General features: G+C 37.4%; 1 protein-coding gene across 1 annotated transcript; it reads left to right on the top strand.

Annotated features, from left to right (window-relative positions):
* The first annotated feature begins 15212 nt into the window (after positions 1–15212).
* Positions 15213–17032, top strand: LOC118488313 (protein transport protein SEC31-like). Its single transcript, XM_035985683.1, has 2 exons — positions 15213–15235; positions 16231–17032. The coding sequence occupies exons 1-2, from the start codon at positions 15213–15215 to the stop codon at positions 17030–17032; spliced, it is 825 nt and encodes a 274-aa protein (XP_035841576.1).
* Positions 17033–17357: the final 325 nt, after the last annotated feature.

The following is a 17357-nucleotide window of genomic DNA, read 5'->3' as shown; positions in this document are numbered from 1 at the left end:
TTAGAAAATTGATTTGAATGCACATGGCACAAAACTTTTATAACTTGGGACAATTATATAAAAATAATCTTGTATACAGATTTACATTGTTCGTTATACATTTAGGGCCCGATGTAGAAACCGAGTCAAGATTAAAAGACACGCCACAAGTATAGACCCACAAGAGAGTGAGATACCGTTTCCTTATGCAACGGTCAGGTGTACGCCTACACCCCGTGCATAAGACGTGGCCATTTTCATTTTATAATGATGCTAAGGATATCCGGGACATGGTCATTAACCCCTAAAGGCCTTTATTTCAAACAAGACAGATTAAAGCGGGTTACCTCAATAATTTAATCACAATACGACTAAACATTCAATACCCGACCAAGCGGTATTATTATAATACCGTATCCCAAGCCCGTATAGGGAAAATAAGTTAAGAGTATTTACCTGAGCTTAAAAATGCAATTTATACTCAACCGTATATCCTAATCATCAAGTGCAAGTACCTTTATTAGGTCTCTTAATCTGGAACGAAGGTTTTTAATAACCTATTAGATTCCTAACGGGTCGCAATTAAGTCTATGCTTAGACTGGTTTGTTTTAAAGGAAGATACAGTTTAAAACGCATGATTAAGCGAGAACCGGATTAGAATGTGGTTTAGACCCAACAAGCTTGTACACTTGTGTAATAAGGGTAAACTAAATACATTCTGGATTTTGAGATAAAGAATGATAAGGTTTGACCCATTTCGGCTAATTTATGCAAACTAGTTACATAAGCCGATCCGAACACGAAAATGGCGTAACGGGTAACCACAAGAGTCATGAACAGATTTCTTAAGTTAATATGCCTTAAATATGTTGTGATATCAGTAGGATACCTTCCATTATGCCCAAAACGAATTTAAAACCAATTTATGCCCCGAAGGGGTATTTTGGTCATTTAAAAGGTTATAAGTGAGATTAAATATTATTCTGAGTTACAGGTCTGATTTAATCAATAAATATACCTAATTTAATAAGTTATAATAGTAGGGTATCATATATATGTGAAATTTATTAATTATAACCATACTATGCACCGTAGGGGCATTTTGGTAATTTCATATAGGCTTAAAAGGTCAAAACTAAAAACCTGAGTTTAAACTTTTCCTTACTGGTTAAAATATAAAAATTTACTGAATATATCAGTAGGTATTAACCCTTATATGTTTAAAATAGTTTTGATACATACTATGCGTTAAAAACGCTTAAAAAGGCGATTTGGAGTCATTTCCAGGTTTTCAAAGGAAAGATGATGTTTTTATTATTCCAGAAAGCTCAAAATATTTTATTTATCATATTAGATCAGTAGAAAAAGGTTGGCATCAAAAGGATTTATAAAACTCATTTTATAGCCCAAAAGGGCAAAACCTACAACTAACGAATCAAGCTTAGAACCCTATGTTATGCTCAGCCTAAAAATAAATAAAAATCTCCATAAATCCAAAAATATTATTTTATATCAGTAGATTAAATTTTGGTAACAAAAAAAAGGATATACGCTAATTATGCCGTTTAATTCATAAAAGCTTTTCATTTACGCTATTGAGCATAAGTCCTAATCTAGACCTCAAACTGATGTCAAAATTTAGGGACAAGTTTATAAATCAGTAATAAAGATTATTGTTCTCTCACATTTACAAAATTTATTGTTTTAGGGTCAAAAGGGCATAACGGTCAACATTTAGGCATTTTAACGGGAACATGCATGTTCTAGGATTTCTATGGAACCAAGTTGTATAACCTCGGAGGGTTATACTAACCTATAATATAGTCCTAATGGAATCCTAAGGCATATCTAAATTAATCTAAATCGGGTCAGAACTGAAAGTCAAAGCAAAAGTCAACTTTTGCGACTTTCGGTTCCGAACCGAGCCTATACTTAGAATTGTCGGGTTGAATCATGTTTAGACATGTTCTTATACTAATTACCAAGTTATTCAAGTGTTAAAACAAGTTTCATAGCTTCTATATTGCTAATTATAAATTTATTTGCAAAATAACTTCCTGTTGACTTTTTAATATCAAGTTTGACCCGACATTTGACCAAGTTAGGTTGCAAATCAATAGGTGCCCTTTTAGGGGTTTATTACCTACATAATTACCAACTTATAGCTACTTCTAATTAGACTAACTAATGGACCATTAGTGATTAATCACTAAGTCAAACCTTAATTATGATAAGGTTGACTTTTTTTTTTTGGGTAAAGGGTTACCCCAGTGAATCTATTATAAACCGCAAATAAGTACAAGTAGTGAGGATGAATTCCACACTAGTTCATATACAGGACATGCCCCATATATGTAAGCCAACAATCATAAAAAAACCTATGACATCACAACAAACCTAGCCTACTACACATCATGCAAAGATATCTAGCAGACAAAACAATACATAACCAAAATCTTCAACCTCCATCATCGAAGATGAAGTTGCCACGAACCGGCAGCCCCTTTAGACGAACCAATGACAAACTAACCATTGGAGATCTTTGTGGAAGAGGTGCTTGCCCCTGAAGTAGAAGTCGAAGGATATGTACCCGAATCTTTGGTTTCATCATAGACAACTTCAACCCCGTCCTCATCTAAATCCACATGAACCTGTCTACCCCCTTTATTTCTCTCTTGAGTTGAAACACCCCGTCTCCCAACACACTCGAGAGCAGAAAACGGATTAAGAGTCTGGATTTTATGGGAAGTAGAAACCTGCTGAGAAGTAGCGGCCTTTTTCTTCCTATCCACCGGTCTGTATTCAAATTTAGGCTTCTGGCTATTAACTTGAAAGCCATTCTTCTTAGCACTCTTCTTAACCGGAACTTCAGTAAAACCATCCTCGTCTACTATTGGCCTGTTAATAGGAGTTTTGGATGTTGAGCCAATACGTGTAGGACATTCCTCAGAGTCATGCCCAAACACACAGCAGTGAGCACATCTCGGAGGTTCCCATTCATATTCCACCCGAATAGTCTCGGTAACATATTTGTTTCCATCCAATTCAGGAATAGCCATGGTTACAGTGCCTTTCAAATCCTGATCAGCTGATATTTCAATGAGAGCCCTAGCATAGCTGCTCCGTCCCCAAGCCTCATTACACATATCAACAGTATACGAATCCAGCCGCACAGGAGATCCAATTTTTGAAGCCAGCATGCTTAACCCATCATCAGAATAAGCCACTAGAGGGACGTCATGCAACTTCACCCAAACTGCAACCTTTCTCAACTCTTCTTTTTTAAGGGTGTTTGTAGGGGACCAAATGTTGAGAAACAAGGGTTTGTTACGGATCATCCAAGGACCCCCTTCAAGAACAGCGTCCATTCCCTTTCTATCTTCAAACTTGAAGAAAAAGAACCCATTTGAATTCATCATCGTTTTCTGAAGACCATGTTTCTTCCAATTTGTTCTCACAAAGTAATCAACAACCGGATATGCAATTCTATCCCCCAGGAAGTAACCATAAAGAGTGTTAGCTAACCTATTGTTAACTTGACGAACAGAGTCAATAGGCAGCACTACATCCACACCCTCCAATGAGGCATCTGAGATTAGCTTTCGAAAATTGACTTTCGGTACTTGGTTAGCCACATCATTGGTCTTCCTAGCACTTTCCTCTTCACTTTGAGCCTGATTTGGATTACCACTCTGCTCAACCTGTTTGTTTAGAACCACATCAGCATACAAATGTTGTTGTACTCGAGCATTTTCACCCTGTTCCTGCTTTCGGACACGAGCAGGGCTGACATCATTTAGCGGGAGCACAAATGACACCTTTCTCTTATCAAAAACCATTGCATAATCCTCATCTGGTGAATCCGAACAGCCAAGAACGTAGTCAGTATCATTCAGCGGTACCATAAACCGAACCTTCTTATTCCCCACTTCTGAAACCGTAGGGATTTGTGAATTCTGTCTTGGCTCAAAAGGTTTCCCATCGATACTTCGGATCTTTCTCGCAAAGACGTTTGAATTATCCTCAGTTCGTTCATCCATTCAACTCTAATCAGATCAAACAGAATGGATATGACGGCTGTACACAAAGGAAATCTGACAAAACCCTAGCAGCCGTGACAAAACCTAATTCGAACCAATGATTGAATCCGAAACAATCTGATGTATAATAGCCGCCGCAAACAAACCCTAATCAATCTGATGTAACCCCAAAACCACGATTACAATGGTATTAGTGATCAATAATCAGCAAAGAATGTAGTTGGATTGCCGTAGCCGCCGCAAAAGTTAACCCTAAACGAACTGAATGAAATAATGCTGCCGTTTACCCCAAGAACAATCAGAAACGAATGAAAAACAAACCCTAGAGCACGAAACTTAATCTGATTTCAGATGATTAGAACCTAAAGAAACGAAATAAGAATCCTTAGACACTAACCAAGATCGATCAAGACCAAGATGTGATTGAATCGACTAGGGTTTCACGAAATCTCCAAGATCGCCTAGGGTGATCTTAATAAGGTTGACTTTTGGTCACTAAACTAATCAAAACTGAACTTAGGAGGTTAAGGACACTTACAAATGGTCCTTAGTACTGAAATGAACTCCAAGGATGTTCCAAATGCTCAGGATCCTCCAGAATTGAGAAGGTAGCAAGATGAGAAAGAAATGAGCAAGTTTTGAATGAAGAGAACACTTCTATTTATAGGTTGATTTGAATTAGATCATGACAAGTGTTAGGAGGGGCTTCTAGGATCATTACAGGTGTAATACCATTTTTAGAAACCATCAAAGGCCCCTGGAATCAAATGTGTGAGACAATGGAGCCAAACCAAGGCTGGTTTATGGTTTTTTGTTACTGGGCTTCCTTTACGGACCGTAAGGGAACGGTATACGGTCCGTAAGGACCATGCCATATCACCAGAACTTTCAAATGTTGACATATTAGGCCCCTACACTTGTTAATTGACATTTCCGACACATCTAAGGCCCGTTAAACCATTTTTAAGGCTATACAATGATTCCTAAACATGGGGAACATGAAACATGCTCAAAAACATGTCGGATGTCGGTTCGTTTGGTCGTACGGTCACGTTGTTCGGTTAATTACGACGAAACACGGACGGACGCTAAAAACGATCCAAATTACGCGACGAATGGAATTTTATCAAGCCAAACACTAAAATAAAATATTTTAGTGCTTACATAAATTTTTGGGTATCCGGGGATATTCAGAATGCGAGATATGCACGAAAATCCAAACTTGTGCACTTTTTGACACTTTTAGTCCCTGCATGAAATAAAAGTTTATTTTTGTGCACCAAACACCTCTAAGCCTATATCTAAGCTATATAAAGGATAAATAGGGTATGTTTAACTCATTTCCATATTCCGGAAGGTCCGAGACCCTACGAATCGACATACTTTTGCAGTTTGACGCAATTAGTCCTTTAATTGCGCAAAGTAACGCGAAATGTTGTTTAATGATATCTAAGCCTTCCATGGCTTATATGGGCATTCCCAATCATATACTTAAATGTTACTACACTCTCGTTTGCTTAAATGGTCACCGAAAGGCGTAGATTCAAAAGTTGACGCTTTAGGTCCCTCTATTGCGCAAACTTGCGCATCTCCTCATTTAATAGAATTAAGACCTCATCTAATCCATATTAGGCATTCTTGAAAGTATTATTAAACATCACGATGCTTTAGGTTCGCTAAAAGGTCATTCAGAGGTAAGAATTAACATGTTGACACTTTTAACCCTTCATCGCGCAAACTTTTAATTAATTACGCAAATGGCTACACTCGATCGACAAGTGGCTCATTTGTGAACATAATCATCGTGAGAGGTTATTTAGAAACTTATTTTAGGTATGCTAGCACTTCCAGTCCTTTTATAATCAAAGTTTTCGATTTTTCGAGAAAAATTAGTCCCTTAAATTCAATGTTTGACTTCATTAGGGTTCATTACACGTGTCAATACATCATTGGACGTGATTTTGCGAGGTGTTACATAAATATTTGGGGCAAATAAGGGTATATGTCAGTCGACCAACACGTAGCATGTCTCGTCGTCTCTAAAAGCTGGATTCCATTTATGTATAATGGTACCTGTATTGGTGGTACAGTTCGTCGTTCATCTTTTGCTACCTGTTTTCAAGAAAAAACTACAGCATTAGTCATTGGGTTTGATTAAAAAAAGCCACATCATTCTTTAATATCCATTAGCCTATTGTGGGAGTGTTGGTTTTATTTGTAGTGTGCTTAAGTGGAGAGACTAAATCTGACTTGGGCTGAGAAATAGGTTACACGGATTGGGAAAGAGCTTTCATGTGTTACCCCAATTGATTATGACTGCCCACACTCGTCACCACCCGAACCATCCCCAACAACGTACCCAACACCAACCATCGACTCTGCGACAACTACCAACAACCGAAGCCACCACCTTAGCTACCGTCAACCATCGCCACCACCGCAGCCACCATCAACCACATTGCCACCACCATAGCCATCGCCACCACCGCAGCCATCGTCAAACCATCGCTAATCTGCCACTACCGTAGCCACCATCAACCATATCCGCCACAACCCACGCCAACCGTCTCTGCCACCGCAATCACCAACAATCACCAACAATCAACGCCATCAAAACCATCATAAGTTGTGGGCACAAAACACTACACATCCACATCTACGGCCGTCTTTAGTGCGGTTCATATTCTGTGCACACTCCGTGGATCACCAGGATTAAGTTGTGAACTTGTGAAGGAAACTAATACAAATCGATGTGAGAGTATTGTGGAGTAAAAGTAAAAGTATATATATATGTTTCCAAGAAGTGGAATGGGATAGATCTATTTCAAATAAAATACTATATTTAATATAGAATTGAATTGAATTCCATTAAATAAGAGCAAACCAAAGCTCTGAACACACAATTACAAAACCCAACGCATCTTTATATCAGCATTCCTTCTATTTCTAAGTTACCCATCCTAACACAAACCCATTTTTACCTAAACTTATTCTAACCCAAACCCATTGTTATCCTTTTTTAATCAGTCCAGTCCACCCTGACCCAACCCCATCCTAACCCAACCTGCCCATTTTACCACCTCTAGTCAGGATCAAAGTATGAGAGTTGTGCTCTTCACTTTAACCTAATTCAAGAACACACTAAAAAATGACTGACAAAAAAGTAAAAAAATTGCAAAATTTCACGAGTCCGAGATATAAATAAAAAACAAATTAATGACCATAACAAAGAAATTAAACCATCCAATACGCAAATCTTGAAACAAAATAGCTAACCGAACTAAAGAAAAACGGACATAATCGCGAACACCAAACACACACCATTAAGTAAAAAACCATCAGATATCATCCAAAAAAAAGGTCTTACATCCAAGAACTCACAACAACATCGAACCAACATAGCTCTAAATCAAAATAGTCGGTAGCTTAGCATGTTGCAAATTCATAGTATATAAGTTGACTAATAATAAAATCATACCTAAAAATATTATCGTGTTCGTAAAGTTCAATGTGAATGGTTTATACCTTCCCATGTGTTCGGTTTGCGAACCCCTTTGAACCTGTCGTAGAAACTGAGCAGTCCGTTTGGCTTGTTATCGATTCCAACCATTGCCCCAACTCTAATACACCAAAACCATCCGGATTACCACCATTGTCGGTAGGTACGGTTGTCCTTGTTCAACTCAATTATCTCCACTGTTTGGGTCACAGAATGTGTCGTTTACCCTAGCCCTTGAAATTGTGGTTTCATTAGCCAAAGATAAAAAAAAATAGAAATCACAATTTTCATAGTGATTCATCAGCCAGTAGCAACTTGAAAAAAAATACTTTTGACTTTATTTAGATAAAAACCAATATTGTACGACCTCTTAACTTTGACATCAACAAAATTATAAGAGCCCAAACTTGAAAACTAACACACTTTTAAATAAATAATTTTCCTGATTAATTCATCATTTTCGCTAAGTTAATTGCACCATTCATCAAACATAAGAAATACTCAATATATCGAAAACTTTTAAATACATATCTTTCCTAATTAATTCATCATTTTCCCAAATCACATGTATATGATCCGATTGCATTATGAATCAGGTTATACCTGCAATTTAGATCCATGTACAGAAATAGAACCCACAATACCTGAGCTTCCATCTTGGATAATTAACATCCACAATATCCATACTTACAACTCCTGGTCCCTCATCTTTTAATGTGTAAACTATTTTTAAAACTTCTACAGGAAGAGCATGTTGATCATAATTGAGAGGTAGCTCCCTTGTCGGACCTGAACTCTTGCAATATTACGTAATATGGCTCCTAACACTGCCAAAACCCTGCAAGTCCCATACGATGTGAATTAGAAAACAATATGGAAAAAATGAAAAACAGAGCGTCTTGAACATTACCACATCCTTGAAGACTTGTAACTGGGAGTAAGGATGATTAGCCCAGGTTCAACAAACAAAAAAACCTAAAAGACGGATTAATAGAATCAGTCTGTAGGGTTTATGAGAAGAAAAAGAAAAAAAATGATTAACGTGATTAGAATCATAAAACACAGAAATAAAAAACAATATAAATATAAACAAAGAAACATCCTTTGATTGGATTAATAGGATTGATTTGTCTGAAGAAGATGATGATGCAAAGGTTTGGTTAGGGTTTGCAAAGAAAGGTAAACTGAAAGATGAAATGCGTAGGTGTCACACCCCCAAAATCCACACGCGGAGTATCACCGCTTGGAGGCGTGACATGACCAGGATCCAGCCACCAATCATATTGAACAATGTATTTAAAATAGATAAAATCTAATCACGCCATCTAATTGGTGTTCAAAAACTAGTTAACCAAGTTCAAATTAAACAGCGGAAACATAAGACGTAAAACCAAAACATAAGTTCAATAAGTCCATTAAGTTTAAATGTTTATAACGGGACATAACAGTCCATATCCAACAATGACCTCCTCCTCGTGCAAGCTCCATAAGCATCTAACGACCTGTAAAGCATGTAGTAACGAGTCAACAACAATGTTTAGTGAGTTCACCGTTGGTTGTCCATTTTAGAGTTGTTTCAAAAAACGTAGTTTAATCTTAACCAGTTATCCAGCCTTGGGGGTTACCCAATAGTTTGAAAACATTTATTAGTTAACCCATTTTTACTTCGGCCGTTTCAGCCGTGGGGGCTACCCCATGTTCATAATCCCTGGCTACCCAGCCCGACACTTTGGCCGTGGGGGCTACCCCATTTTTAAACTACCAGACTCGTTACCATATCGACTACTAACGAAACTAAGTTGTGCGCTAGCGTCGGTGTCTATCATCACTGACGTGCCATAGTCCATTAGTACACGTCCGTCCGAACGACACGCTGTGAGGTTTGTTAAACCTAATAGCGCTATTAACTAATGACCCGCTCGCCATTGGCCTCGGCGATTAAGTTGATATAAAATGAGGGACTTCGTTGATAGAGTTTTAGTCTAGTAAATCTAAATCCGTCCCAACAGGACGAGGAATTCACATTCCTGAACACGTCCCAACAGGACGAGGAATCCCTATTCCTTAACCCATTACCATTCCCACCGGGAATTACCATGCTTTGTAGAAAGTGTGAACTCACCTTTGGTTGCTCGGTTTGACTCTTAAAAATAGCTAACAATCAAGGTTGGTCAATCATGTCCTAATATGATTACCAGTTAGTCATTTAGTGTTTTCAAATAGAGCACAAAGTTCCTACATGTATCTACTACATATCATGCACTCACTTTAATAGTTCACACCCATATAAACGTTCCACTTATAGCTACTCAAGAGCAAGCATACGATATTGCACATAATAATTTTATTGACATATAACATGTTAGATCATCCTCAGATAACATACTCGACATTTAGACACGTAAATTACTACTTATGTCATTTCAGTTTTAATATCCTAAACTGGGCTGTATTCGGGCATTTTAATAAAATAGTTAACTTACTCCAAAAATTCCCAACTTTTTACATAAGGTCTTAAATGATCCAAATATTATTGTGTAAAAATCTTGGGATCCAATTCAATACCAATATTTTATAAAAAAATCATTTACCGGACTGCAATCAGATTCGTCACTTTCTGACTGCAGTCTACAGAAAAATTCATTTAAAATTCATCATAAGTCCGATTGACGAAATTCCAATGAGAGAATTACAATGACATCAGTGTCCATATACAGTACAAATTTCTTGAGCTAATTCTACACATATTTCAAGTTATGATGAAAAACAAAACACACATTATCTACAGTAAAAACGCAGCTTTTGCTGCTGTACAAAACGACTCTTTAAAAATAGCAAATGAAGTCCAAAAATTATGATTCCAGTGCCATTAGAACCGTATTTAGAAATAACACGTTATAGACTCAAGAAAATCAATTTTTCGTTAAGTTATGACCCGGTTACAACCGACTGAAGGTGGCTGTAACAGTTTGACAGCTTCCTGTTTTCAGCTTATAGCGTTCTAACGCAAGTTCTATTTGTTCCGTTAACATGCCTAGTGATCAACAACGACATTTAACATCACTTGCAGCAGGTTATCGTTTGTTTAACTCAGATTTATCATGTCAAGTACCATCATCAACATAAACAAAACAACATTATACTAGTAACATTTCATCCTATTTCATCTTTATGTTCAAGATTTATGTTTGTGTTCTTTTAGTGTTCATGTGATTTCATCGTGATATAATCTTTAACCACTAACACATGAAGTAAACAAGAGTTAGCAAGAATCTTACTACTAGCTTCAAGCTAGGGAAGAACTCAAGAACAAAAGATGATGAAGGTGGTGTGTAAAAGCAATGTATGAAGTTCCTTCAAGATCTCCAAGCTTCAAACTCCAAGTATCACCTCCTAGCACTTGAATAAGCTTGAAATGGATGGATATGGTGGTGACAAGGTGGTGATGATGGCGGTTATAGAGGGAGCCGAGAGGGAGAGGAGAGAGTGAGGGAGGTGGTGTGATCTTTGAGAAGATATGATGAAGATATGTAATGATTTAGTATCTAGGCCATCATACTTATAAGATTTCCTATAATATCTTGGCAAGATACACAAGCAACCTATCAAATAAAATATTGATATAAAATCTTGGTGGGGTCCTCATGTAGGCCGAAAATTATGATTGGGGGGGGGGGTTAATTATAACTTGCAATGGTAAGTGGGTAAATAATAGTTCAAATCCAATTATAAGGTTACATGTTTTAGTTAGTAGATATCTAGTGGGTGTTATGGTGTACGGGGATCATAACTAGCCAAGAAATAATTAAACAATTTTTCTTGCAATATCTTGGTGTCCCGGGTAATGTCCGGTTGTTCGGTTAGATACCGGTTCGTTAAAGTGCTAAGTTGTTCTGTATAGTGTCTTTTATGTAACTTTTTTAATGCTTTTAATTCTCAACACTTAAGAAAACATTCAGGACCATTTAGTTAATTTTCTGTACAATCAATAAGCACAATATAATATTAATTAATCGTACGGATACATGTAATTATGTGGGTTGTCACACTAGGGGATTAACATACCTCAAAGAATCGAATAAGCGGCTTCAACGGATAAGAGAAAACACAGAGATGGAAAAGAACGAAAGCGGCGATGAAGTATGTTAGGGTTTGTGAAAATATTGAATTGTGTGGAGGAAGAAATCGCTCAAAAAATATAAGGGATCTGTTTTCAAATTTGAAAAACCCATACATCCGACCCGATAATAACCGGATCCCTGTAACACCCCAAAAATTTAAATTTTATATTATAAATTAAAAGTCGGTTATGGTCAAGATAAAATAACTAGGAATAAATAACCTAGTTAGTTAAAAGACTTGAAATAATGGAACAAACATGGTTAAAATACCCTTATAAAAACTTGAATAAAGTTAAGGGCCAAACATGGACAAATGAATTAGAGCTTTAATTAAATTAAATATTAAAACATAAAACACACACATACGTGTGTGTTTCCTGCGAATTCAACCAGAGCCAAGAAAGGCTCTCATGCTCAAACCCTAAACATCAGAAATTTATCAAATTGAAAGGGAAAATCAAGCCCAAATCGAAATCCAAGCACAAATTAGTGATCAGCTCAGAAAAGAGATCATAAGGTATGTAAAATTTTACTATTTGGTTCCATCTTAAATTCTGGATGAACACATAAGATTCCAAATTTGTGCTTGCATGATTGTTGTTTGGATGAAATTGGAATGAAATCATGTCTAGGAGTTAACCCTAGCCATTAGCTTGATGAATTTTGCTCATCATGATGAAATCATAATCACCAATATAGGTGTTTAGTGGGTTATGTAAAAATATGTTAAACACTAGGATTATGATTGTCACTCTAGTGTATTTTGATCTCTATGAAGTAAATCCAGAATGTTGATGTGAAATTAGGCATTTTGTAACACCACGTAAAAACGTGTCCAATTAGGTATAGACACGTGTCCTAAACTCTAAATATGCAAAAGATTGAGTTTGGAGGACTAAAGTTGACAAACAGTGAAACTATGCTTACAGAAGGACTAAAAGTGTCAACATGCCAAACTTGTGCCTCTGAATGACCATACGTGAAGAAAATATTCCTAAACGGGTGTTCAATTGGATATAAGAAGCCGTTTGTGAAAATAATCGGAAGATTATATAACTATAAGGGTTAAAAGTGTCAATATGTCAATTCTGACCTCTGAGTGGCCTTTTAACGAAACCGAGGCTTCGGAATATTCAAATATACTCCCGAGAATAAGTGATAAAAATTTCATGTGATTCCGAGATCGTTAAGCATGTTTTCCAAACTTTGGGTTAAAAGTGTCAACTTGATGAAACTTGCTTTCATGAAGATATTTAACGAACCCGAGCCTAACGAAGTTTGGATATTCATCCTAGAGCTTCACCAAATAAACTACAAGGGCCTTATATGTCAAAAATAAGGTTAAAAAGGGTTAAAAACGCTCAGGGACTGAAACTGCCAGCTTAGAAACTTGTTTTGCCAGTTCGCAGGGACCAGGCGGGTCGTGTAAGCCCATAAGGGACTCTTACGCGGGCCGCGAGAGACTGCCAGTATCAGAATTCAGATGCTAGGTGCGGGTTAAGCTGTTCCACCGCCTTAATCTAGGTTGTAACGACCTAGGGAGCTGTATGTCGGTTTATTTAACTAGCTAGGACACCTAGGGTAATCCCAGGGCCTCCAATTCCACCTGGAAGTGATCCTTGATCATTCAAATTGCTATATAAGGGAGCCTCCTCTTGTGTTCATAAACACATTTGCAACAATTCACTTGAGGGACTTGCTCTGGCGCTTCCATCAGTAAGAAGAGGATTATCAAGTATGGAAAAGTTTGCTAGGACCTTAAGTAAGCTTCTAATCTCTGGTTTAGTTATTTAATTTAGCTTAATTACTTTAAAGTCAAACTTATCTTAAAATTAGTTTGACTTTCGTTTTAATTACAAGTGGCTTAACCACTGATCAAATTGAAAGTGGTTATAGAACCACATTAGTATAGGTGATTAACCCTTAAAAGGACATCTCCTAATTATCTCGTTTGACCAGTTAATTGTCGGGTCAAAGTAGTTTGACAAAAAGTCAAACTGGACTGAAATTGCAAATTTGATTAAAATAAATAAACCAAAGGTTCTAAATTATAAGTTAATATTCTAATGACCTGTTAATTAATATTTAATCATGTTTTATCAGTCCTAATCCGACAATTAATAGTCTAAGGTCAGTTTATAGCCGAAAGTCGCAAAAGCTTGACTTTTGCTTTGACTTTCAGTTCTGACCCGTTTAAGCTTGATTATCCCATGTTTTAAGCTTCCATTAGGACCACATTACTTAGTAGTATAACCCTCTAGAGTTATATTGCTTGGTGCCTTGTGGTTTGAATTATATGCACTTGATCGTGATTATGCTTAATAATGCCTTAAACGCCCTTTTCACCTAAAACTGAGATTTTTAGAAATGTGAATGGACTAATACCTTTGCTACTGATATTTAGACATGTCCCTAATATTTGACATCAATTTGAGGTCTAGAATAAGAGTTATGCCCAATAGCGTAATTAAGGAGCTTCTTATTATTTAAAAGGCGTAATTAGCATAAAGCCTATCTAAACCCGATTCTTAACACCAAACTTTTTACCTACTGATGTTAAATAATATTTTGGGATTTTTGAAGATTTTTATTTATTTTTAAGCTGAGCATAACATAGGATTATAGCCTAATTTCGGTTATTGTCGGTTTTACCCTTTTCACACATAAAATGAGTTTTACATAACATTTTGATGCCAAACCTTTTGCTACTGATTTTATATGATAAATGTAATATTTTGAATCTTATAAACTGATCAAAAACTCAGATTTCCTATTTTTACCCAAATAGCCCTTTTAATCGGTTTTTAAGCGTTTTTTGCACCTAGTATGGGTCAAAACTATATTTGGTTTATAAAACTCATTACCTACTGATGTTTTAAGCTAATATATGTAACATTACAGTAAGTTAAAGTTCTTAAACTCAGAAGTCTGTTTTGACCTTTAAAAGCATATGTAAAATTACCAAAACGCCCCTACGGTGCGTAAATGGTTATAAAAGATATGTTTTTCATATATTAAGTATCCTACTGATGTAACTTATCAAAATACATGTTTTTACTAATTTAATCAGACCTGGAACTCAGTTTTATAAATAAACCCTTTAATGAGCATAAAATTACCAAAATGCCCTTATGGGACTAATTTTTGTTTAAATTAACTTTTGGGCATATATGTTAATATATTACTGATATATTAACATATTTTGAGCATAATGATGATTAAGACCTGTATATAATTCACTCGGTTACCCGTTACGCAATGACGCGTTCAGATCGGTCTACGTGACTAGTTTACGTAAAATAGCCGAAACGGACTTAACGTTATCATTAGATTCTCATTTTCCAGAATGTGTTTAGTTTACCCATATTATACAAGTATCCAAGTTTGTTGGGTCTAAATCACATTCTATCCCGGTCTCCGCTTAATCTAGCGTTTAGAACAGTAAGGTTTCCTTCTAGCTAGCCGGTCTAAGTCCTTGACTTAATTAAAGACCTGTTAGCATCCTAATAGGCTAATTAAACCTTCTATACAGATTAAATAGCTTCCAGTAGAAAGTGTCTTTCAAGAACCTTATGAATCTTACTGCTATCATCAGGTAAATACTTTTAACTTATTTTCCATATACGGGCTTGGGATACGGTATATTAATACCGCTTGGTCGGGTATGGGATTATTTAGTCGGATTGTGATTTAATAAATCCGCATAACCCGTTTTAATCTGTATTGTTTGGTAACATAAACATTTGGGGGTTAACGATCGTGTCCTGGATATCCTCGGCTCATTTAAATTATTAATGGCCACGACTTATGCACGGGGTGCAGGCATGCACCCGACAGATGCAAATGCTAAATATTAAACTACCCACAAGTTGGGGATAACTCCTCTGTGGGTTCTATAAGTGGTGAGTCAGTTAATCATGTCCGGCTTTCAAACCGGTCCCACATGTATGACAAACATGTAAAACTGTATACAAGATTTTATTAAAGATTGTCCCAAGTTATAAATGGTTTGTGCCATGTGCACTCAAATAAATTTTCATAAATGTTTTCAAAATGAGTCAGTTAAATTGTATTTACCAGTGTAAACTGACGTATTTTCCTAAAGATTGATTGACAGGTACTTCCCGAAAATAGGCTGGAGCTATAGGGTGTTATAGAGGATCTTGCAAATCCAATAGATACCCGGAGTCTGTAGTTTTGTTTCTTTCTACTTTATGATCCGCCTGTGGATCTTATTACATTCATGTCTGTACATTCATAAACTCGAACGCTCAGACGTTATGGTTTGTAATAGTTTATTTACCCAGTCTTCCGCTGTGCTATATTATTGTGTGTATTGACAATGATGATATCAACTACGTCACGATACTCCCCACCGGCCCTACCGGTAATACGTGGAATATTGGGGTGTGACAGGTTGGTATCAGAGCCAACATTGAGTGAATTAAACACTAACCTTTTGTGTTTAATCTCAATGACACAATAAGCATATTCCTTAGACTCTCGAGTCTAGGCAAATGACCTAGGATGTATCTTTTACTTTCCTTGCTGTTATTATGTTTTATTTTATTTGTTTTCTTGTTTTAACAGGAAGTTCATCAGCATGCCTCCGAAAGTAAGGGGAAAAGGCAAAGGTCCTATGCAAGGGGGACCGTCGACAGCGGGGCCATCTCATAGACGCACTCCATCGGCGTCCTTCTCTACTTCTGACTCTCACGATCTGTGGGGTCAACCTTTTCAGCCAGCAAGACATTCTGTTTCGCTGAGCTCTTCACCCTCGTTTCACCCATCCTTTGGGCCACTTATCCCTGATGAGCCCCAACATTCACACCACTCACACCAATCCCATCATTCTCATCAATCCCATCAATCACACCACTCTCTGCACTCTCATTCATTCCACCATTCAGATTCCATTTACTCGCCGGCACAATTCAACCCAAACGACTTTGTGAACGACTTTCTTGGTCACAACCCTTTGGGCCCTGAGGACAATTTTTCTCAGGAGATAGAGATGGATGATGATACAGATCCAGAGATGCAGACCGGAACGCCGGGTCATCCGATTAGTATATCAAGTGGATCTCCATTTCAGGGTTCACCCTACAATGGACCCGATTCGTACCAAGAGAAAATGGCTACCTATGATTGGTTCTTTACTCCATCATACCATAACTCCCCATCTCAACCTCCCTTGAATGACCCCCAACTTCAGGCAATTTCACCTCCACCTCTTCCAGTTGAGGAGCCGCCTCAGCAGCTTACGCAACCACCTTCCGAACCTCTAAGGCAACGAAGGAATGCACGCATGTCTGTATGGGGAGGACCTCGTTTCAGTTCTCCTCGAGGTTCGAGTTCCTACCCTCCCATTCCAGAGGACCCCCCCAATTAGGTGGACCCTCGAACGCGGCGCCGGAGATTGAACTTCCGCCAATTTCTTATGCACCACCTCAGCCGCCTACGGGTTTTGACAATCCTATCCCAACTTACCCAAATTCTTCTGGGTATAATCTTTTTGACAACACCTCAGGATATCCATCAGACTATGCAAACTAGGATCCTTACCTCACTGCTGCTCAATACCATCATCTTTAACCTTCTTCGTACCCTCCAGTTTATCCAACTGGATACCCGGTACAGGATTATCAATATCCTCCGTACCATCAACCTCCTCCGCCCCAGCAACTTCAACAGCAGCATCAAACTCAAGAAATCCT

This window comes from Helianthus annuus, chromosome 16 (genome assembly GCF_002127325.2).
Source record: "Helianthus annuus cultivar XRQ/B chromosome 16, HanXRQr2.0-SUNRISE, whole genome shotgun sequence".
NCBI lineage: Eukaryota > Viridiplantae > Streptophyta > Magnoliopsida > Asterales > Asteraceae > Helianthus > Helianthus annuus.
The sequence above is the reverse complement of the archived record's forward strand: the minus strand, read 5'-3'. Positions and strand labels throughout refer to the sequence as shown.